At 43.2% G+C, this 21,510-nt stretch overlaps 3 protein-coding genes across 3 annotated transcripts; 1 reads left to right on the forward strand and 2 right to left on the reverse strand.

The window, feature by feature from the left end:
* Positions 1-4,737: 4,737 nt before the first annotated feature.
* Positions 4,738-5,404, reverse strand: H1-6 (H1.6 linker histone, cluster member). Its single transcript, XM_041632936.1, has one exon. It carries the CDS (start codon positions 5,362-5,364, stop codon positions 4,738-4,740), a length of 627 nt encoding a protein of 208 aa, XP_041488870.1. The 5' UTR covers positions 5,365-5,404.
* A 3,634-nt stretch (positions 5,405-9,038) lies between these two features.
* LOC121434128 (histone H2B type 1-C/E/F/G/I) lies at positions 9,039-18,578 on the reverse strand. The gene is made up of 2 exons (XM_041632945.1): positions 18,148-18,578; positions 9,039-9,351 (listed from the first exon to the last, which is right to left on the reverse strand). Exon 1 carries the CDS (start codon positions 18,540-18,542, stop codon positions 18,162-18,164), a length of 381 nt encoding a protein of 126 aa, XP_041488879.1. The 5' UTR covers positions 18,543-18,578; the 3' UTR covers positions 9,039-9,351; positions 18,148-18,161.
* A 251-nt stretch (positions 18,579-18,829) lies between these two features.
* On the forward strand, positions 18,830-19,245 carry LOC121434124 (histone H2A type 1-E). The gene has a single exon (XM_041632939.1). The coding sequence runs from the start codon at positions 18,852-18,854 to the stop codon at positions 19,242-19,244; it is 393 nt and encodes a 130-aa protein (XP_041488873.1). The 5' UTR covers positions 18,830-18,851; the 3' UTR covers position 19,245.
* Positions 19,246-21,510: the final 2,265 nt, after the last annotated feature.

Raw genomic sequence — 21,510 nt, forward strand, 5'->3', positions numbered from 1 at the left:
CCTGGCGGCTAATTTCAATACATCACAATTGGTTGTAAAGAAGTTGAGAACAAAAACATATCCCTAAGGTAAACTGTTGGATTAGGGCTGATGGAAACAGCAGCTCTTGTCCAGAAAAACACCAGGTATGTTAGGCAGCACCAGGGATGTGGATGCAGGGACATCAGAGTCCAGCATGTTCTCAGCTATACTGTGAGTTGGAGGCCACAGGAAACTTTCTTAAAAGAACCAAATAGCAAAGTGTGTGTGTGTGTGTGTGTGTGTGTGTATGTGTGTTTGTGTGTCTGTGTGTGTCTGTGTCTGTGTGTCTGTGTTTCTGGGTCTGTGTAGAAGGTATTTTTTAAAGAGAAAGTGCATGAAAATTATAGGAAACAGAATTATGTACTAGATACTGGAAATACTGGTATAGTGAACAGAAGGCAAACAAGAAGCCCAGTGGCCTTCAACAGTGACAGGCGCCTTCTGGGAGGTCCACCCTGGTACCACTTCCTCTCAAGTGTTGTGATGAGAAAGAGAAGTAGCTCTTTCCTGTCTCTCAGCACTGCTCATGCTGCAATCCTTGGCATATTTCAAAGCGAAAGGTTGCACACACGGTGCCAAATTTTGTCATAATGCTACTTTTTAGTCAATACCTTTATTTTTTTTTATTTAATAATGACTATTAGGCCACTCGGAACAGCTCTAAGCATGAGAGGTACGTGGACAGGCAGACAGACACCTGAAATTTCAAAGCTTCCTGAGCGTTTTAGAGCATAGCTTGTTTGTGCTTTCATGACTAATCCCAGCTCTTTCGCATACAGAACATTGATGCAATGTTTCAGGACTCAGGCACCCAATGTTTAGAAATCATGGGTGCTTTGGCATATGCATCCGTTTAGATATTACTGGACATCACTTGGCCATGTGTGCTGATGGCTCAGGCCTGCTGTTTCTTATTAATCATCCAATGTAGAGTAAGAGAAAAAACGGTGTTTTGAGGAAAAGCTTCTCTGCTCCCCTCCCCATTTTCCTGAATACGAATTTGCAGTATGAGTAACATCTTATGGTGAACAAAGGTTTTCTAAAAATAATTTCTTTTCTGTATTGAAAATCAAACCCAAAGCCTCACACATACCAAGCAAGCATTCTCCCACTCCCCCAAGGCTTTATAAAACTAACATTTTATGTAACTTTACCTAAATACCAGATGCCAGGCTGTTCTCACTGCTACTTCCTCTAGAGAGTTCTATGAGGAAGGGTTTTTTGACAACATTAGCTTTTATTTCAATTTTATGAAAATAAGAGCCTAGAGATGAGTCAGCTTGCTGTTTGGAATTTCTGGTTAACAGCTAGAAAATGACCGTGCTGGAATGTTAATTCAGCTCCTAACCACTACAATACTTATCTCCAAGCCAAGAACGCCTGTGGTGGAACGCTGTTGCCATTTCTTGCCAAATTACAGAAGGCATTGCCAGTGCTAACTGGCAGCAGACCTCTGATGTCTTCTGCAGCAAGGAATAAATATGCTGTGCCCCTTCAAAATTAACCAGAACCCTAGGAACTTATCAGAAAATTTCCATGTTTTAAAAATGTGTTTTAAATTCATTCTTACCTGGGGCTCCTGGTTTAAGGTGTTTGTAGTGGGGGTGGATAATAAGAGGAAACAGAAACCTTTGATTTGGTCAGAAGGCTTTATCTATTTTAGAAGTGTAATAACCATGATATTTAACTTCAGACTTTATTTTATTTTTCTCTTTGTGATTATTTTGCCTGTACCCGTGGCACGCATGGAAATGAGCAAAGGGTGTCAGATTCCTGGAACTGGAGTTTGGGGAGGTTGTGAGCTACCATGTGGACACTGTGAACCAAACCTGGGACCTCTGGGAGAATATCAAATCAAATACACTTAATTTCTGAGCCATCTCAACTACCTCATTGTTAAAAATGTTTGGAAGTCCAAACCCGACAATAAACTCACATTAAGACATAATGTTGCCTGCTCTTCCATCTTTTGGAAAAATGAGATTAGCCTTGTTTTGACAGCACTAATCTTATCACAGGTGTCACTAGGTCCCTGCAGGCTTTGTAATGACCTTAATCAACTATTAGCCCTGCACTGTAATTCCCAGATCTAGAAAACACGTCTTTTCAGAACTGAGAAAGCCATGCTGTCCTTAGTAAAGGTTGGAAGGGAAACAAAAATGGAACCAGGACACATTGGAAGGACACAGCAGGTAAAGGACAACCGACACCGTAAGTTTATCCTTTTGTACAGTCTTTATTTAAAAGGGGGGTGGGGAGCGAGGTCACTAGGTGTCTGACTCGAGATGGGGAATATGAAGTCTCCAATTAGGAGGCTCAATTTGAGAGGCTTTTTCCATGTTTTTGTCTTCACAAAGCCGTCAGGAACAGGCTTAAGCTTTACCAGTAAGGGGTGTTGTTGGCATCTTTAATTCACCGTTTTGGATATTTTACGGGCGTCCGCACGAAGCAACCATCGACTAATTTAATAGTAAAATAAAAACAAACATGAAATGGGGATATCTGCTTTGCGTAATAGCCCCTACAAGGCTTTCATTTCGGGCAAAAATGATGAAAAACAAAATTGAGTATTTTCCGCTAGATTGAAACCTGTACGTCATGACACAGCGCGGAAAATAGCTGGGGTTTTCTGGCCAATCAAAACCTTCAGATTGTAATGGCTCATCTGTTTGCTCCACCCCCTTTTGAGGGCGTGATTCGAAAACCCCGCCTAACGCCTGTGGTTTTCAATCAGGTCCGCCAGGGCTCTATTTAAAGCGAAGCTTGCCTGCTGCCTGCTTTATTCCGTTCCTGCAACCATGTCTGGTCGTGGCAAGGGTGGCAAAGGTCTTGGCAAGGGCGGCGCCAAGCGCCACCGCAAGGTCCTGCGCGACAACATCCAGGGCATCACCAAGCCCGCTATCCGCCGCCTGGCCCGGCGCGGAGGAGTCAAGCGCATCTCCGGCCTCATCTACGAGGAGACCCGCGGGGTGCTGAAGGTGTTCCTGGAGAACGTGATCCGCGACGCGGTCACCTACACGGAGCACGCCAAGCGCAAGACCGTCACGGCCATGGACGTGGTCTACGCGCTCAAGCGCCAGGGCCGCACCCTCTATGGCTTCGGAGGTTAAGCTGTTGCCTTTTCCTCCACTGTCGCAAAAGGCCCTTTTCAGGGCCACCCACAAACTCAACAAAGAGCTATTGCACGTCTTACGATCTTATTAAAGAGTGGACAGGCGATGCGGGTTATCTTGTTAAGCCATCCTTCCCTTCATAGTTGTGTCAAGGGTAGGTGATTTTTTTTTTTTTCTAAAAGATGAAACCAGAAAGCCTATACAGGCTTATTTAAATTTAGGCACTTTGGTACTGAATACTATAAGTTAGCAGACTTGGAATTAGAATTACGTCGTAACCTGTATTGCCGGGAATTGTGTCTGATGTGTTTCAGGGCTGGATAACGCTTTTCTAAGGGCAAGGACTGGTTCTACGTAGAAGGTATTGAAGGTATTATATATTTAGCTATTCATTGTATAAAATAAGGCCTAACTACATAATTCTTTACTGGGGACGACCATTTTATACACGAACTGCATAGTTGTGGAATGGCGTTTTAAGTTCGTGTATGTAGCACGTTTGTACAGTTGCCAGGAGAGTACGTCGGATTTCCGGGAAGCTGGAGTTACGGGTAGTTGTGTTCTGATATCCAAAGTCTGGTCTTAAAGACTACACAATCTCTCTAGCAACCCCGCTATGGTCTTTTGTCATTCCTGAAACCAAGGCCTAAAATAGATGAATATAAATTTACTATTTGTGGCACTCAATGCATAAAACTGCTAAATCACAAGTATTTCACACCAGACTGCCCCAGTACTGTTTTTGTTATGTTGTGCATTGAATTCAAGCCCTAACACATTTCCCTAAAAGAATAGAGCTCTTAATTTTTAATATTGATCTTGTCAATCATGAAGCCTCCATGTTATTTTCATAAAATATACAAAAGATTTCAACTGTAATTCTTGTTAGGCCAATAGTATTAAACCATTTTATAAAATGGGACAAAATTGACCTTTATTGATAAACTGCAAAAACTTCCAATATTCTTGAGACTGCTCGCTTCATTTTTCCATTCATCACCCACAAAATCCTAAAAATTAAACTCAAGAAAACACGTATAATCTCTAGCTTAACTCCTAATCATCTGGGTTCATAGTGGTGGTTTGACAGCCTGGACACTGATAAATGGTGTTTTTAAAGTGTAAATTGAAGTACAATATTTGGTCAAAGTGGTATCTATTACTGAACTCATCTCTACTTTCTTCCTTGATATGGTGGCGTTTCTAGAATGAAATACGCCTATGGTGACCTTTATGATAACGAGAAAGCATTAATACACGGCCAAATTTGTAAAAAGGTACACCTAGGGTCCTCCCAACTTTTTAACTCTAAGGTCTAGAAGACAGATCCACGTAAAGCGACTGTCCACCTCATTAACTTTTTGGTAATGTTTTTTGAGACTGGGTTCCTTGTGGCTTTGGTGCCTGTCCTGGAACTTGCTCTGTAGACCAGGTTGGCCTCGAACTCACAGAAATCTGCCTGCCTCCCGAGTGCTGGGATTAAAGGAATGAGCCACCACCGCCCGGCTTCATTAACTTTTGTTTAAAGTGTTTTTGCCATTTTAAAAATTATGGAAGTGGCTCTTAAAAGAGCCTTTGGGTTTTTTAAAGCTGACTTTGAAGCTCACTTCTTCGCTGCTGCCTTCCTCAGGTCGGTTTTATGCAGGCCCATCTTTGGCTTGCCACCGTTGGGGTTGGCCGCCCTCGCTTTGGCGGGGCTTTTCCGCGGCTGCACACCCTTGGTGCCTTTGGTCTTCGGTCTGCCTGAGGATGCTTTCGTGGGCGTGGCCTTCGGCTTCTTGACACCCTTGGTCTTATTGCTCTTGGGGGATCTCGAGACCCTGGACAAGCCCAGCTTCTTCGCCTTGGCAGAAGCAGATTTCTTGACCTTACCCTTGACCTTCTCAGGAGCAGCCTTCTTGCTGAGCTTGAAGGAGCCGGAGGCGCCGGTGCCCTTGGTCTGCACCAGGACCCCCTTATTCACAAGTCTCTTGAGGGCCAGCTTGATCCGGCTGTTGTTCCTCTCCACGTCATAGCCAGCCGCAGCCAGGGCTTTCTTCAGGGCAGCAAGGGACATTCCGGTCCGTTCCTGAGACGTCGAAAGGGCCTCGGGAATCAACTTGGAAACCGAGAAACCCCGGGGTTTGCGAGCAGTGACCAGGCCAGGCTTCTTCCTTCGCCTCTTAGATGGAGGTTTCTCGACAGGAATTGGGACAAGGCTACTTGAGGCTGCAGGAGCCTTTTCCGACATAGCCAAGAATTAGTCAAGAAATAACCCAGTAAGAAAAAGTAAAAAGACCACCAACAGCGCAGGGAGGCGGGTCGGGCGGGGGGGGCTTATATAGAGCAGGGCGCGCTGTGATTGGTGCATTCCCAGACACCTCCCCCGCTCCTGGGGGAGGGGCGTTTGTGTTTCTTTCCCCCCCAAAAGTAGAAACTTCCATGTGTGTTCACTGCAGAATCGCACAGGTTGCGACACCAGGTGACCCACGGGGACTTGGATTCCACCTGGCTTCTTACCTTTTATTGATAAATGTTCCTGCAGGCCAGAACTAGTGGGAAAAGCCCTTGATTTTCATTCAAATTCACGAAGAAGAAAAAAACTTTCTCTTTTATTTGAAAATTCAAAAGTAATTTTTGGTAGAAAATATATCCAATGTCTTCGGAGGGATCGTCTACATATGTGGTTCCTAACTGGCGATTAAAATCAATTATTCAGGCCCGAATTCTTATCGAAATTATTTATATATGTGACAGAAGTAGCACAGACATCTTAGCCGTCTCACTGTAGGATCAGACGGTGTTCCTAGAATTATTCCAAAACTCCAGAGTGAGGCCTTCTCGAAGGGAGCAGAGCCTAACAAACGCTCCACAGAGCATGTGAGAGGCGCTGTGTCCCCTGAATTATAGGAGGAACTGCTCAAACGCCCTTATATACGTCTCACCAATGCCATCTCTGTAGCCAAATCAACCAACATCAAGGGTGCTTTTCAACCGAGTTTGCCTCTCCTTTCGCGAATTAAACGCCACCAGGAGCCTACTCTCTCTGTCTTGTCCTCTCTCTGCCTGCCCCTTAATTGTCTATAACATTATAAAGCTGGAATGACAGTTTACAGTCTCTTAAAGTGGCTGGGCTGGTAGATGAGGCTGCAGGTTTGTTGGAGAAGTGTTCTTCTCAGAGCTTATCCAAGGGGCACGCCTGGAGATTAAGAGTGCCTTCAGCTGGGCCTTGTAGCAAAATGCCCAGAAATAAGGCAGCTGAGGCCTAGGGAGGGTCGCCATGAGACCGAAGCCACCATGGTTAGAAGAGAAGAGGAGAAAGAGAACATGATGCACATTGAGGAAGGTGTAAAACCCAATCCATTCTGGAGGACGCTAAAATGAGAGTGTTGTGGGATTACGTCAGCTGAAGCAGAATTTGTGACCCAGTGCGGCCAGCTGTTATGAGTCCTTTCTGGAGATATCTACTCTTGTAAAGCAGGGGTCTTAATTGATGCCACAGAAAAGAACTTCAGAATAAGACAGTATGGGAAAAAGCTGATGTCTGTTAAGGAGAAATTGAGGGTGGGTGGGTGTCTGTCTCAAGAAAAGGGGGTATACTTGTGTCTTAACAGTAATTGTGGCTAGGCCTCGTATGCAGAACTCTAACCCCTGCTACCTGAGAGGCTAGAGAATGAGGGTCTAAGTACAAAGCAAGCATGGCTGTAGAATAAGTTCATGAGACCCTGTCTCAAAATAAAACCACATTGGGAACAGTGGGAATATGTCTTAGTAATAAGGCATCTATCTATCTAGCAGGTGGTAGATCCTAGGTTCAGAGTCCAGGACTGCAAAGGAATGTGTGTGTGTGTGTGTGTGTGTGTGTGTGTGTTGTATGAATGTGTGTACATGTGTATTTTGTGGTTTTGAAGTTACATTGCTCAAACAAACATCTTTAAAATCTAATAAAGCAGTTCAAAAATTAAGTAAACTTGTATGAGGTGGTTACTTGTTTCTCTTCAAGAATTTCCTTTGTGTATGAACTGATAGGGATGTTTATGCGATGCACTGTTCAGGCTTATGAGAGATGTGCTCTGACAGCTATCCTCAGAGGTCACATATGTCCTGTCCTTAAGCAGTTTGTGAGTTCTTGTGCTCCTCCTGTTTGAGATGGTTGTATTAAAATTTGACTCCCAAACAGTGAAAAGCATAAATTAGACCCTGAGGTTGAGGTGAAGGTTCCTGTGATGGTTTGAAAGAAAATGGCCTCCAAAGGGAGTGGCACTATTAGGAGGTGTGGCTTTGTTGGAGTCAAGTGGCCTTATTGGAGGAAATATGTCATTGTGGAGGTGGGCTTTGAGGTCTCACATATGTTTAAGACACTCCCAGTGTCTCAGACCACTTCCTGTTGCTTGTAGGTCAAACTGTAGGAATCTCAGCTTTCTCCAACACCATGTCTGCCTGCATGTCACCAAGTCCCTAGATGATGACAATGGACTAAACCTCTGAAAATGTAAGTCACCACAATTAAATGTATTACTTTATAAGAGTTGCTATGGTTGTGGTGTCTCTTCACAACAATAGAAACCCTAACTAAGACTGTTCCCTACCCATATATTCTGAATTTCCTGTCTTTCTATCTTTTATCACCAGAGCCCAGGTCCTCAACCCAAAGAAAACCCATTAGGGCTATCTGTGAAAGTCTCTAGTTGCTTGTGTGAAAAGTGTGTTTTCTATTCCAAGAGCCATCAGAAGTTCATGAAAATTGATTATTATATTATTGTAGTATGTATCTAGGCTTTATATGTTTGGCATAAACATCATCACCATTACCGATAAGTGCTGAGTGTATAATATTGGGACTCTAGCAGGAACCTTAGAATTTCAAAGGCATGTCTAGGGGGACAGTGTGGGGAAACGCTACTTCTGAAATATTTCTGAACCAACACTTGAGGACAAAGCATCAAATTTCTGAATGCAAGAGATAAAAAGTTTCCTCTTCTCCGCACCCCCCCACACACTCCAGAAAACAAGGGTATCTTAATAAAGTACCTAAATTCATATATTTTATTCTAGTATGTTTCCTGTGGGGGAAGAAAAACTAAAAACAAAACAAAACTATCAGTTGAGAGTCATGAGATTAATTTCCACCTTGCCAGTGTAGTGTGATCTTCCCTGTGAAAACAGGTCCATCTCTCTGAGCGACTATAAATTTGATATCACTTTGATATACCCTTTTTCACAGAGCAACTTTCTGGACCATTTACTGTCAGTGCTACACAGTCATCAAGTAGACCTTTACAGATTGGCAGAGCATCTTAGTCTATTGCTTTAAAAGTAAAACGGAAGTGACAAATGTAATGAGTTCTTAGATTCTATAATTGAAAATCCAGAAAAAGAACTTGGATTCATAGTTTGCCCAAGGCAACTGAAAATATCCATTAAAAAAATATATCACATATGCCCAGACCTGTCCAGGCCTAGTTTGTGTTCCACAGGGCAGTGCTATGTAGCCCAAACCCCCTTCTATTCCCGGTCGTCCTGTTTCAACCTCCTCAGTCAGCAATGGGGGTACAGGTGACCACCACCATGCCTGCCTTCATTTTTCTCTTCTTCTTTCTTTTTCTTCTCACACACTACTGCAGAAATTGGAGCATGGGGCCTCGCACATGACAAGCATGCCCTGTAGCTACACCCTTAGCCTGTGTCTTTCAGATGGTTGACCTAAGTTTTTCCTCTTAAGAAGAAAAAGATTTATAAATAAAAGATTTATAAATGAAGATTTACAATTTGCATGATCTATATTCAAAAAAATAGAGATGCAAATTAACTCAAAAATACAAAACTAGTTACATAGGTAGTGATTCATTCATAAATATTATACCTCCACATATAGTAATTTCTAATCATATTTAGTTAACTAAAATTACATACGTAGGATGCGTATTTGCTTTACATGATATTTTTTATTATATTTACAGTATATATTCACATATCACCAACACTTAAAAGCTTTTTTTAGCTAGGAGTATTTTCATTTTCTACTTATGTGTGTCTTTCCTATCACAAACGTCTATGGTGAGTATTTTCTATGGAATCTTTAGCCAGATGCTTATCACGTGTTCCTCGCGTTTTGAAATTCAATATGGCCATTAGTCTGCTAGTATCGCCCCTTTCCCTCCATTTCCCTGTCTCATTTGTCAGGTGAAACAACATCCAGCACTGATGAGCGGTAGAAGAGATGCCGTGTCTACGCCTCCTGTAGAGAGAGAAAGAGAAAAGTGAAGTCACTGTAGCTCTTCTGCAGATGTCTGCTGCTCTTCCAGGAGTGAAAACGACAATGGGGATTAGCAAAGATTGGCGCTTTTTGGTTGTTTTCTGAGAGACCAGCAGTGTTCTGAGGAGCCTATGAATACCGTTCAATGCATTTAGTCATCCCAACTATACTATGCCAAACTACGGCTGCTCCCCTCCTGATTACAGAAGATGGAACTCAGCAACAGACACTGGTATCCCCAGGAACTGATAGATGCTGGGCCTATAGAGTAAACCTAACCCCTTTACTACCTGAGCCTGGTTTCAATAAAGGATTAATGGGATTATCGAGTTAGTTTCCTGGGAGTTCCATTTTATGGAAACCTTAAGGATAGGGATCGGTAAGGTAGAAAAAGAGTGAGGGTTGTTCTTAAGGAAAGTGGTGGCACTGCCCAGGTGCAGGGATGGTACAACAGGGGAACACTGGCTTGAGCTGGACCCTGTGGAGTTGCCTGTGCAGGACTGCAAAGGTCCTTGCATGAGGAAAGCAGGAAAAAATAGTGTTTGTTATTCCCACATGAGGAAGGCACCGAGTGATGCAGGATGCCCTTCTGTATATGTATTGGCTCTTATTGGTTAATGAATAAAACTGCTTTGGTCTATGACAAGGCAGAGTAAAGCCAGGCAAGAAATAGAGAGCGAGTAGGTAGAGTCAGGGAGATGCCATGTAGCTGCCAAAGGAGGACACAGTGGATCTTTACAGGTAAGCCACAGCCTCATGGTGATACACAGATTGATAGAAATGGGTTAATTTAAGATATGAGTTAGCCAGAAATATGCCTAAGCTATTGGCCATGAAGTTGTAATCAATGTAGTTTCTGTGTGATTATTCGGGTCTGGGCCACCAGAAACAAAAGAACCTGGTTACAATAAAGGGAAGCAGAGGTAAGGGGATTCACTCTATTTAACAAGTGGGAGGTATGCATTCATCTCTCCTACTCAGGTTGTGACCTCTGAAGGCCCAAGAACTCACTGTGTTTCTTCCAGCATCTTTGTTTTAATAAAGTGTACGTAATCTTTTCTAAATGCAGTTGAAGAGGAATTGAACTTGGGGGCTGGAGAATTGGCTCAATGGTTAAGAGTGCTTGCTTTGCAATGAGGATAAGAGTTTGGATCTCAGCACCTACATAGCAAGCTAGGCATGTCCACGAAAGCCTCTAACCCTGGCTCTAAAAAGGGGCAAGGACAAAAGTAGAATTTGCTGGCTTCTAGCCTGGCCAAGAAGGCCCAAGAACCAGGTTCAATAAGGAGAGACCCTGCCTCAAAGGAATAAGCAGAGAGTACTAAAAGAGAACACCCAAACCTTTCTTCTTTCAGTATGCATGCATAGGCTTGCACATCTTTGCACATACATGTGCACACACACACATGACAGACATATACACACACAAAATAAATAAATATAAACAGCAAGAAAGGTGGCATCCTTAAGGACTGTGCTGGAAAGACCCACAGCTCTCCTTTCAAGTGTTCACACGCATCTTCACAGCCACATCTTTAAATCACACCAGCTCCCAGGGCAGCACAAACAATGGATGTAAGGACATGCACCCAGAAGAGCACAAGACAGACTTAATCAGTCTACACTTGTTTTCTTTACTGGCTTCATCCCTCACGCATTCCTCCAGCTTCCATCGTATTGTCTAAGGATTAACTGAACCAAGTAAAACTCGTAGAACAGTGCCTGGCACACGGTAAACACTATGCTACATTCAACTACTAATTATAGCCAGCATTTGCATCAGAGGTCCTAGTTTTTATATTTGCTGCCATGCATCATCCTCCTTTCTCTGCTCTGCTCCTTTGCTCTCCCCAGAACGTGGGCCATTCTGACATTGTGTTCACCTAGAATGAGAGTACCCATTGTTTACACGCTGTCTTCCCAGGAGGGCAAGCACTTTGTCCTTTGCCCATGAAACAGTCTCTGGAGACAGACAGCTCCTTAGTGATCCCAGCAGGGCAGGGGGGAAGGGGAAGAGCCTCCTTCTTAAGTCACTGTAAGCCTGTGGCTACACCTAACCCACAGCAGACACTGTTAACTGAGAAGTCATCCTGGGATCCTTTATAAGAACAGAAGGGAAAGTGTAGGAGACACAGCTTAAAGAAAGCATTGGAGAAACCATACTTTTAAAGCCCTCAGGTCTATTTTCTTCCAAGGAAGAAAAGTGGCTGTTGCCTAGCCACCCAGAGGACTGGAACGGATGTTGTCTGACAACCTGGAGGTCTTTTTGCTGTTCTATGGAGCCAGCCTTCCTGAATCCCCTGATATCCTGAGCATTGTGGGCCCTTTTCCTGAGCTTTTTGTCTCAGTAAATAGAACCTTTTGTTATGAAAGAGGTCCTGTGTACTCCATATCCTCCATCAACAAAATCTATCCTTATGCTTATGACAAACCCTCCTTAGGCCCTTGCCCTGAGCACTGGTCATCAGTCAACGGGACTCATTTTTATGGTAAAGGTCTCAGGTGCTTTGCTCCTTTGCTGTATGGTCTAAAGTTTTGCTGTGATAACTGTCATGTGGAAACCTTTTTTTTCAAAGCTTAACTGCGCTTAAATGCACTAAATATTTAGAAAAATAATCCCTGAGGTCAGACTCTGGAAGTTTTTGTCCCAGCGCCTGCTAAGGGGAGTGGGGGGGCGGGGGGGCAACTGGAGTTTCATTCTTCACCTCTTATGGACTGTGTGTTCTCTACGGCCATGATGCTTGCAAGGTCCAGAACAGGTAAAGATGGAAGAAAGAGGAAGACCAGGAACCAGACATGGCCTTGCTCTCCTTCCATGGAGCTGCGTTTATTTATTTATTTGAAATGTAGAGTGCATTTTTTTAATTTATTCAAAACTGGATCAATTGTCATGTGTATGTGCTTCCTGGGTGGCAGGTTGGGCAATCTGCCCTAGGAATACTGTGATAACTAAACCAGGGGATAGAGTCTATGAGGTTACAGAGAAGTAATGATGAACCCAAACTGTATAATGTTGTACAAAACAGTTGGAAAGAGGTGGTTTAGATGTCTTCCCAGCAGAAGTGGCCACACAGATACCTGCAGAGCGGGGAAGAGCTTGCTGCACAGTAAGAAGCAGGGAAAATTCAAGAGTTCCAGCAGTTGGGGAAGACAAGAAAACAGCAAGGGCTAGGAATGTGCCTGTAACACACAGGATGGCAGAGAGGCACACAAGAGACTCTAAGAACCAGCCCTTCAGACTGCATGTGTCTCGGTGGTCTATGGAGGGTCCTAAAAGAAAAACACCCACAATGCCAGCTCACACACCAGACTGATGGAAACCCATTGCTGCTTCCCTTCCTATTTACCTAATTAAAGCTCCTCTTTGTGTATACATTGACTGGGCCAAAAGATAACCTCTGAATTTTAGAGTCCAGAACCCTCAGCCCTATACCTATAAAAAGGATATTTTTGATCCACACTTGGAACTAGCAGTGTTTGAGGCTTTTGTTTGTTGTCTATCCAACATCTTGGAACCTGAATCATCTCTGTAAAATTCCCAAGCAATTTTACAATATATATATATCACATATGTTTACAATTTTATATTCATTTCACTATATTAAAGTCCAAAGGCGTGAGTAACAGCTAGAGTCCAGTGTCCATCACCTCGATTGTTTAAGGAAGTCTAATAATAGAATTGGACATTTCTTGAAAATTAAAATAACCAGCAGAAAAATTTAGCCAATAACAGTAGAGAGCATGTGAGGGAAATTATGCAGAAGAAAAGTGAGGGAAAGGAGAAAGAAAAAAAAAAAGCAAGAATAAAGATCAGTGAATTACTGCCTTGCTGCTGTGACATATGCCTGACAAGCAACTGAAGGACGCTTTGCTGGGGCTCACAGCCCATTACAGCGGGAAAGCAAGGTGGCAGGAATGTTGCTGGTCACCTTGCATCCAGAGTCCAGAAGATGGCTTTCTCCTTCTTATTCAGTCTGTAACCCCAGCTCATGAGATGACAGAGAGTTAAAGGGTTAAAATCTCTCTGGACATAGTCTTGCAGACACACTCAGCGGTGTTTCCATGGAGATTCTAAATTCCAACAAGCTGTTAAGCATGTCGGAAAATGGGATACTGCCTAGGAAGGCCAGGACTGCATGTCAAGAATGCACCGAGTTGCTTCCTCACAATAGGTTTGTCATTCTCTGGTCTTCATCACTTCAGACCCAGCAGCAGGGCGACCCGACACTGGGGGGTGACCACTAATATTCTACCAAATGCACATTGGGATGTTGCTCTACAGAAATCTTTGGGAGAGCCAAAACCTGCACTTATTTTCTTTTAGGAGTGTACATCATGTATATCTATCTGCATATTACATGCCTAGTGCCCATGGAACCTAGAAGAGAACATTGAATCCTCTGGAATTGGGATTGCACTCAGTTGTAAACTGCTGTGTGGGTGCTGGAAATTGAACCCAGGTCCTCTGGAAGGGCAGCCACTCACAGTGAGCCAACTCTCAGCTCAACTGCTTCTGTCTACTCAGAACTAGGGGGTTGTAAGAAAACTTCCTTCCCTTTTCCTTATTTATAATCAACTACAATACTTTAAGACTCAGCAAACTGATTTTAGAATCTAAGTAATTTAGTGAGTTTATCGTGTCTTGAAAAGGCCGACAGCAGCTATGTACTTGGCTCACTTGACTGTAGGCTTCGTCACCCAGGGTGCACGGATGAGGGTTCAGGTAAAGGAATGCTTAATACCATAAACGTGTAATTACTGGGAGTGTCTAAAAAAGTGCTTAATCTAAACTCCTTGGAGGATAACTGTTTTAAATCTCCTTAAGTGTTCCTAAAGAGATTACGATTGGGGGAAGGGGTGCATTTTCTCTCAACCTAACATTTTTATCTGAACTCTATAATTTGTAAAATCCCATCTCTCTTAACCATAGACGGACTATTACCCAGACTGACATAACGCTGTTTCACGCACATGCTTCTACTATAAGAATAAAATGTATAAACTATGTCAGACAAGCACAGACAGCATGCATATGGATTAAAGATCTTTAACCTTGACCTGGCAAGACGGCTCAGAAAGTAAAGGTACTTGCCACCCAGTCTGATGACCTGAGTTCAATCCCTCGGATCCACAGGCAGAAGGAGAAAGTGGATTCCCTCAAGTTGTCCTGACCTGGACTTGTGCAGCATCAAGTGTGAGCTTCCCTACCCACCACAAGCACACAAATTAGAGAAGATGTAATTTTTAAAGGGAAAAACTTCTTTAACCTTTCTCTGACAACTTTCATTTTACCTATCTCAAATTGAAGTTCTAAGTTCATAATATTAGGACAGCTAAGATGCTTTTTACATGAAAAAAAAAAAAAACAATCAAAACAGTCTTTGGGGATCTTCTCCATTGCCATGTAGTGACAATTTTCCCACTACCTGGAAGAAGACCCTTTGCACGCTACAGAATTAGCTATGTTCCTTCTAGAAGGTGGGAGCGATTACCATTACCCTCAAGGTACAGGTGAAGAAGCTGAGGCACGGAAAAAGTGCAAGGCTTGACTTAAAGTCTCCCCATGAGCATGTGACAAACTGCCTGGGAATTAAACTTCAACCCCAGACACTTCCCCTTTTCAACAGGGAACAATGCTTTGCAGTAGTTTTGCTGGTGTGAACCGGTTCTCAGCTCAATGTTCTTCAGTGATGCTTTCTTCAGTCCTCAGCCCGTCTTTCTGAGTGGGTGATTATTGTCTGCATGGTGACGTTTGTCAGTACCTCGGGGACAGTCGATTATTAGCATGCATTCTTTGTGCGTTGACTACAGGCACAAACCACCTCCCCAAGCATTTTTTATATTGAGTCCTGAAAATTGAACTTTGGTTTTCATATAGCATAAAAAGCACTTTATTGACTGCATTATTTCCTCAGTACTCTCTTCAAAATAATTTTTAAAGAATGAATTATGTCAGTTCCCAGACAGTCCCTGGGAACTCAAATACAGCTCATGATTTTAGTATCCTAATCTTCTTTGCAGTGTAGAGGGAAATTGGTTGCGACTAAGTAACAAAGGAAAAAACTCCCAAAATAGGTTTTGGTCTAAAACTCATCCTGCCAAATTTAGTATGAACTTGAATTTAATATTGGTAAAAAACTGATCTTTGCATTAAAATATGAGCTTAAATCCCAGCTACACAAAAAGAAAACTGGGACAGTCTCACGTTAGAGTCTTACTAAACTGAATTAGTATGTTACTTAAGACTACCAACTTCCTTAAAACACAGAGTAAACTTAACCATTATCTTGTATCCTTATTTGTTTTCCTCTGTAGCTAGGGAACTGGGTATAAAAGACAGTCCTTAAATGAAGCAAGCAATCATGGTTCCTTATATATACACTTACAAGCCCCAGTCCCAAACCCGGGCTCCCGGTGTATCTCCATTATCTTTTCACACCTACAGACTTAAAGTAGCAAAGGCAAGGATGGCTACTGCCATCCTAAGTTGAAAGGACAGGGTTTTCTAATTTGTTAAGCAAAGCTCATTATAACCTGGGTTAACCTTAGGAGAGTTAACACAGAACAAGCTGCCCGTGGCAGGGTCAGAGGAGCTGCAGTCAGGAACAGAGCTTATGGGAGACAGCTCAGGGGGTAACAAAGCTTCTCTGGGAGCAGCCTGGAGAGGCAGACCCCCTGAAAGAATTGTTTCCAGAGCACCCCTGGTTTCTGCTGTGCTTCCTTCCTGCTGCCCCTTGTTCCTGCTGTATTTGACAAGGTGTGATTGCTCTACAAAGGGATTCCACCAAATCGAATATAGTGTGATTGTTTCCTGGGAAAATTCCACTCCTCTCTGGGCAATTTACTTGCAGATCATATTGAAGATGGCTTTTATAAGAGTAATAATAGTTAGATCTATAATTTAATTGGACTTTCTGAGTTTGCCTGAAAGTTACAAGTGAATAAGACAGTAAAGATGATTAGGGAAATGGTTGAGATTATTGTGCCAATTGCTCCACTAAGAGACCCCAAAAAAGACAAAGATAGGCTAGAAGTCACCTTCCCCTTAAACAAGGAATTTTCATACATAGATCATGAATGCTGCCTGTGGAAAAACAGGCCGATGACGAAAGAAAGCAATTAGTCCCTACACCCAAGGTTAGACCCTAGTTCCTCGGTCCTGTAACTTGCAGAACTAATCCCAGCCCCGGTATGCATCTTAAAAGCAAAGTTGTGAAAGGAAACCAAATGAGTTGCCGATTCATTTAACGTTTCTCTAGAGTAGAAAACAGATATCCGCTGCACTGAAGGCCACACAGCTGCCTGCCAGTACAAAAGGAACTGACTAAAATATACTTAACTTCCTTAAACCTTTTTTAATCAATAATAAAAGAATCATTGCTTTGGGGTGAAGATGTTATGGTAGGAAAACTAACACAAAGAAAAATGTTTAACTACTTGTGAGCTTCTAAGGAAAACAAGTAACTTCTGATCTTAATATGATTTCTTCCTATGTAAAAACTGGTTTATGAAAAACATATAACTTAATGATTGTGAGGGAATCTTTCCTTGCATTGAAGTCTTTGCCCTAGGTGGTATAAAAGGAATAAGAAAAAAATAGAAGGAAAGATATTGAAGGAAAAACGTAAGGGCAGAAATAAAGAGGATGACGTTAGGAAAGAGAAATAAAACTGGGAAGGGAAACATCAGGGTAAAAGAACAGAACAGAGAAAAGAACAGATAAAGAATATCCATCAGAGAGGAAAAGAAAATGAAGAATGAAGCTTTGGTCCTGAGCAAAAGTCTCCTGTAGGCCTGTGTCTCTCCTAGCAGCTTCTTCTCTCCTGTTTCTCTGACCTGCTGAAAGCCTGCTGGGGGCTAGCTAGGCTCCTCAGGGGCAAACATTTCAGTGTCTTATATTTCGTAACTTCTAAGTTTAAATTAAATAGTATCCAATGAGGAGGCACTAATTAATTCATTCTATTTAATATTTATCTAAGGTCTTTTTATGTAAATTCTTATTTGCCTGTGAATTCGGTTTTTAAGCTGACATGTTGAATCCCTATCACTTGTTATTTCATTTAAACATTACCAATTCATCCCCACCCACTGGTTACTTCCCCACTCCACTCTGCCTTTCACCCGCACGCTGGACCTATGAAAATAATTGGGCCAAGGCTGTAACATGTGATAAATGTCTCCATCTGCTTTTGAACAAATTGTTTCATTTCTCACCAGAATCTGGAGGCGGCGACTGTCAGTGTCGGAGGTCCGTTTGATAATGGCAGACTACATATTGGGTTAATTAAAACTGGAGTCGGCTGTATGTTAAATCTACAAATATGAAAAGGCTGTTTTCTCTAACAAGCTGCTCCTGTCTAGAGCTTTCAAAACGAAAGTAAACTTAAAGCACTTCTCCCCAAAATAAAACACCTGGAGTTAAGTGTTTTAAAGACAAAACACCAGTGGCCAAAATATTACCAGGTCTGTTTACTGACTCCATTATCTGTCGTCCTTGCTCTACGACGTCGTTCCTTCCGGTGAACTGACTCAGCTCAACCGGAAGTGACGTTCACAGGCTCTGGAAGTTAAATTTCCTATGAAATGTTTCAAAACACAAACAATTCCTACTGAAAAGTAACATATTAATGCTTTACGTGGCCCTGACCACTATAAAGAAGGTCTAAGGTGCCAATAGCTTTTACATAAATTCAGCTAAACAGTGCTTTGCCACAACTCTCTTTTTGAGAAGGTGGGTGGCTCTGAAAAGAGCCTTTGGAATTCGCAATAGAGGCTTACTTGGCACGGTCACTTCACTTAGAGCTGGTGTACTTGGTGACGGCCTTGGTGCCCTCGGACACGGCGTGCTTGGCCAGCTCCCCGGGCAGCAGCAGGCGCACGGCCGTCTGGATCTCCCGGGACGTGATGGTCGAGCGCTTGTTGTAATGCGCCAGGCGCGACGCCTCGCCCGCGATGCGCTCGAAGATGTCGTTGACGAACGAGTTCATGATGCCCATGGCCTTGGAAGAGATGCCGGTGTCGGGGTGGACCTGCTTCAGCACCTTGTACACGTACACCGAGTAGCTCTCCTTGCGGCTGCGCTTGCGCTTCTTGCCGTCCTTCTTCTGGGCCTTGGTCACGGCCTTCTTGGAGCCCTTCTTCGGGGCGGGAGCGGACTTCGCTGGCTCAGGCATCTTCAGATCTCCAAACACAGGAAGCTCAATGTGGGTTGGAAGTAGACATCTCCTACTTATAGGGCGCTTATGCTAATGAAGGATTTCAAAGAAGTCTTAGCTAATTGGAAGAAACAACACCAGAGGGATCGTGGGTGGGATTATGCAAATGAGGTTCTGAGAGCCACATTTTCTATTGGCTATATCGCTGAGTCCTCTTGTAACCAATCAAATGGGTACTTTTACTACCCAGGAACAAAATATAAAAGCAGCCGTGTCTTACAGAGCTTAGTAGTTTGTGCTGTGTCGCTGACTTCTTTTAACTCTAACATGTCTGGACGAGGAAAGCAGGGGGGCAAGGCTCGCGCCAAGGCCAAGACCCGCTCCTCCCGGGCCGGCCTGCAGTTCCCCGTGGGCCGCGTGCACCGCCTCCTCCGCAAGGGCAACTACGCGGAGCGGGTGGGCGCCGGCGCCCCGGTGTACCTGGCGGCCGTGCTGGAGTACCTGACGGCCGAGATCCTGGAGCTGGCTGGCAACGCGGCCCGCGACAACAAGAAGACGCGCATCATCCCGCGCCACCTGCAGCTGGCCATCCGCAACGACGAGGAGCTCAACAAGCTGCTGGGCCGCGTGACGATCGCGCAGGGCGGCGTCCTGCCCAACATCCAGGCGGTGCTGCTGCCCAAGAAGACCGAGAGCCACCACAAGGCCAAGGGGAAGTAATTTGACAACCATCAGAACTTTAAGAAACTTCAGACCCAAAGGCTCTTTTCAGAGCCCCCACAGTTTCTAAGAAAGAGTTGAACAAACTGCAATAATGAACTCGGTCTTTTGGCGGGCTCCAGTTACTAACAGTTTGAGACTATTGGCCAAATCAGTAGAGCCTCCTGGAATGTAACTAGGTAAATAAGGAAACCTAGAAAGCCAAGCGTATTTCCCAGAACTAGTAGCCAACACCAAGCATCATGCGGATTCAACATGGTGATAATGTTTTTTGTCCCCCCTAATTGTTTTATGGAAAATGCTTGTTCAAGTTAAAAATCAAGTTCGCTGCTTCACTGAATGCTCATAAGGAATTGAAAGCCTTAGCAATAACATGAAAACCCTCAAAGTTCAATTAGCTTTTGATTTTGATGTGAATTTTTTCTTTTTGTAGAAGGAAAAACTATCAAATTACTTGATCAATTACTCACAGTCGGTGCCTTTCCAAAAATTACGTTTCGGACTAACTCTAAAAAAATTTAGGAGGCAAAAACCTGTATCCTAATAAGTAATAATTATTTTGAAGGAAACTGAGTAGTACTATTTTTTTTTTTTCTGTGCAAGCTAAAAACAGTATCGACTTAAAGTGGAAAACCAATCAAGGGAACATATTAAAATGAACAGGGCGGGTCCTGGACAGTGATGTAAACAGAGCTACCAATAAGGTTCCCGTGCTAATTTTCCTGTGTGGGCCTATGAATTTGCCTCTCTGCCTTCTGAGTGCTGAGATTAAAGGTTTGGGAAACCATGCCCTATTTAGTGCTGCGTTTCTTAATCCAAGCAAAGCTGGTCCTTGTGGTCTTGAGATACTGACAAATGTATGGGGACCTAGGCAACCTCATACTCGTTCCCTAACAGACATCCCAAAAAGAAAATAATTGGGTGCCCAGGAGTTTGAAGATAAGACAGAGGAAAAACAATTACCTTGATGTCTGTAAGAATTTTCTGTGTATGACCATACTACTCTAAACACCCCTAATTTCAAAAGATAAGCAGGGTCATGCCTGGTTAGTGTTGGGATGGGAAACCACCTGTGGATACTAGTACTCTAGGTTTAAAAAAAATAATAATTTTCTGAGGTGTTTAGTTTTGAGTGAGGACCAATCTCATGCAACCCAAGAAGCCTGAGTGCTAGCTGCATAACCCAGGCTGGTCTTGAGCTCCTGAGTTTACTGACACCATTTCTCAAATGGCAGGAATACAGATGTGCACCAACATACCACACTGAGGAAGAATGGTTCTGTTTGTTTATGCAGGGCCCAAGGCTGGCCTCAAACTTGCTAGGTAGCTGAGAATGACCTTGAACTTCTGACTCTCTTAGTTCAAGCTCCTCAGCACTGGAATACTGCTGATCATCACCTGTCTGCTTCCAAGGTGTTAAGAGAGTTCTCACAAGCAACTGGGTTTGGGAAATCTGGTCTCACTGTGCACAGGTGCTACTGTGGGTGAGGCGTCCAGCTCAGCAGTGAAGGCGTCCTTCAAATTTGAGAACTTGGATCCTTGGCTCTCACTTCCTATATAGGAGCCTTGGAATCATTTTCAAATTCTTGTCAAATTCCCTTTGAACCCAAATTTCCCAGAGGTGAGACCTTCAGATGGTGTTTAAGCACTCCCTGCATCAATATTTCTGTTTCTTTCTGCATCTTTGTTCACTTTGCTATGACAGAAACCCAAACTGTGCAGTGCGTGCCCTGAAATTAGAAGAGTGAGGCTGGTCAAGATGGATGGCTAAGCAGCACTGTATGCCAGTCACATGCGTGCTCCACCATACTCATCCCTGCGAGCCAACAATCAAAGTCCTGTTCCATTGGTGTTATAGGTGCTTTGATGAACAGAACAGAGCTGAAAAAAGGTGACTAAGGCTTATAAAGCCAGCACTTCAAATGCTTAGTTATCCTTGCCTAAGAGATTATTATGAGAAAAATTGAAATAGCACAAAATAATGAGTAGACTTTGTTATATAGGAGACTATATAATAAAACAGTTACTTAATGACATCCTAAAATCTGTGAAGAACTTAAACAAAAAGGGGTTTTCCAGAATCTGTACAAAGGGGGCAGGGGTAAAAACTTGATAGTGTATTAACATGCTGAACCTTTAGTGGGGCCAGCATGACTTTTCTTAAAGGTAGAAAAAGAAAAGAAAAAAAGACTTGATATTATGGGAAGATGGTTTTCAGGAGGGAGAGGACTGTTTCCACGCAGTGAGTTAGGAGATAAGGTAGAGA

Source organism: Microtus oregoni, unplaced genomic scaffold (assembly GCF_018167655.1).
Source record: "Microtus oregoni isolate MIOR12 unplaced genomic scaffold, Mior012 000042F_ref0000377, whole genome shotgun sequence".
In the NCBI taxonomy this organism is placed as follows: Eukaryota; Metazoa; Chordata; class Mammalia; order Rodentia; family Cricetidae; genus Microtus; species Microtus oregoni.

What these genes read in the sequence shown, in the direction of transcription:
- H1-6 (XM_041632936.1), bottom strand. Translation starts at nt 5,364, where the DNA reads ATGTCGGAAAAGGCTCCTGCAGCCTCAAGTAGCCTTGTCCCAATTCCT.
- LOC121434124 (XM_041632939.1), top strand. Translation starts at nt 18,852, where the DNA reads ATGTCTGGACGAGGAAAGCAGGGGGGCAAGGCTCGCGCCAAGGCCAAG.
- LOC121434128 (XM_041632945.1), bottom strand. Translation starts at nt 18,542, where the DNA reads ATGCCTGAGCCAGCGAAGTCCGCTCCCGCCCCGAAGAAGGGCTCCAAG.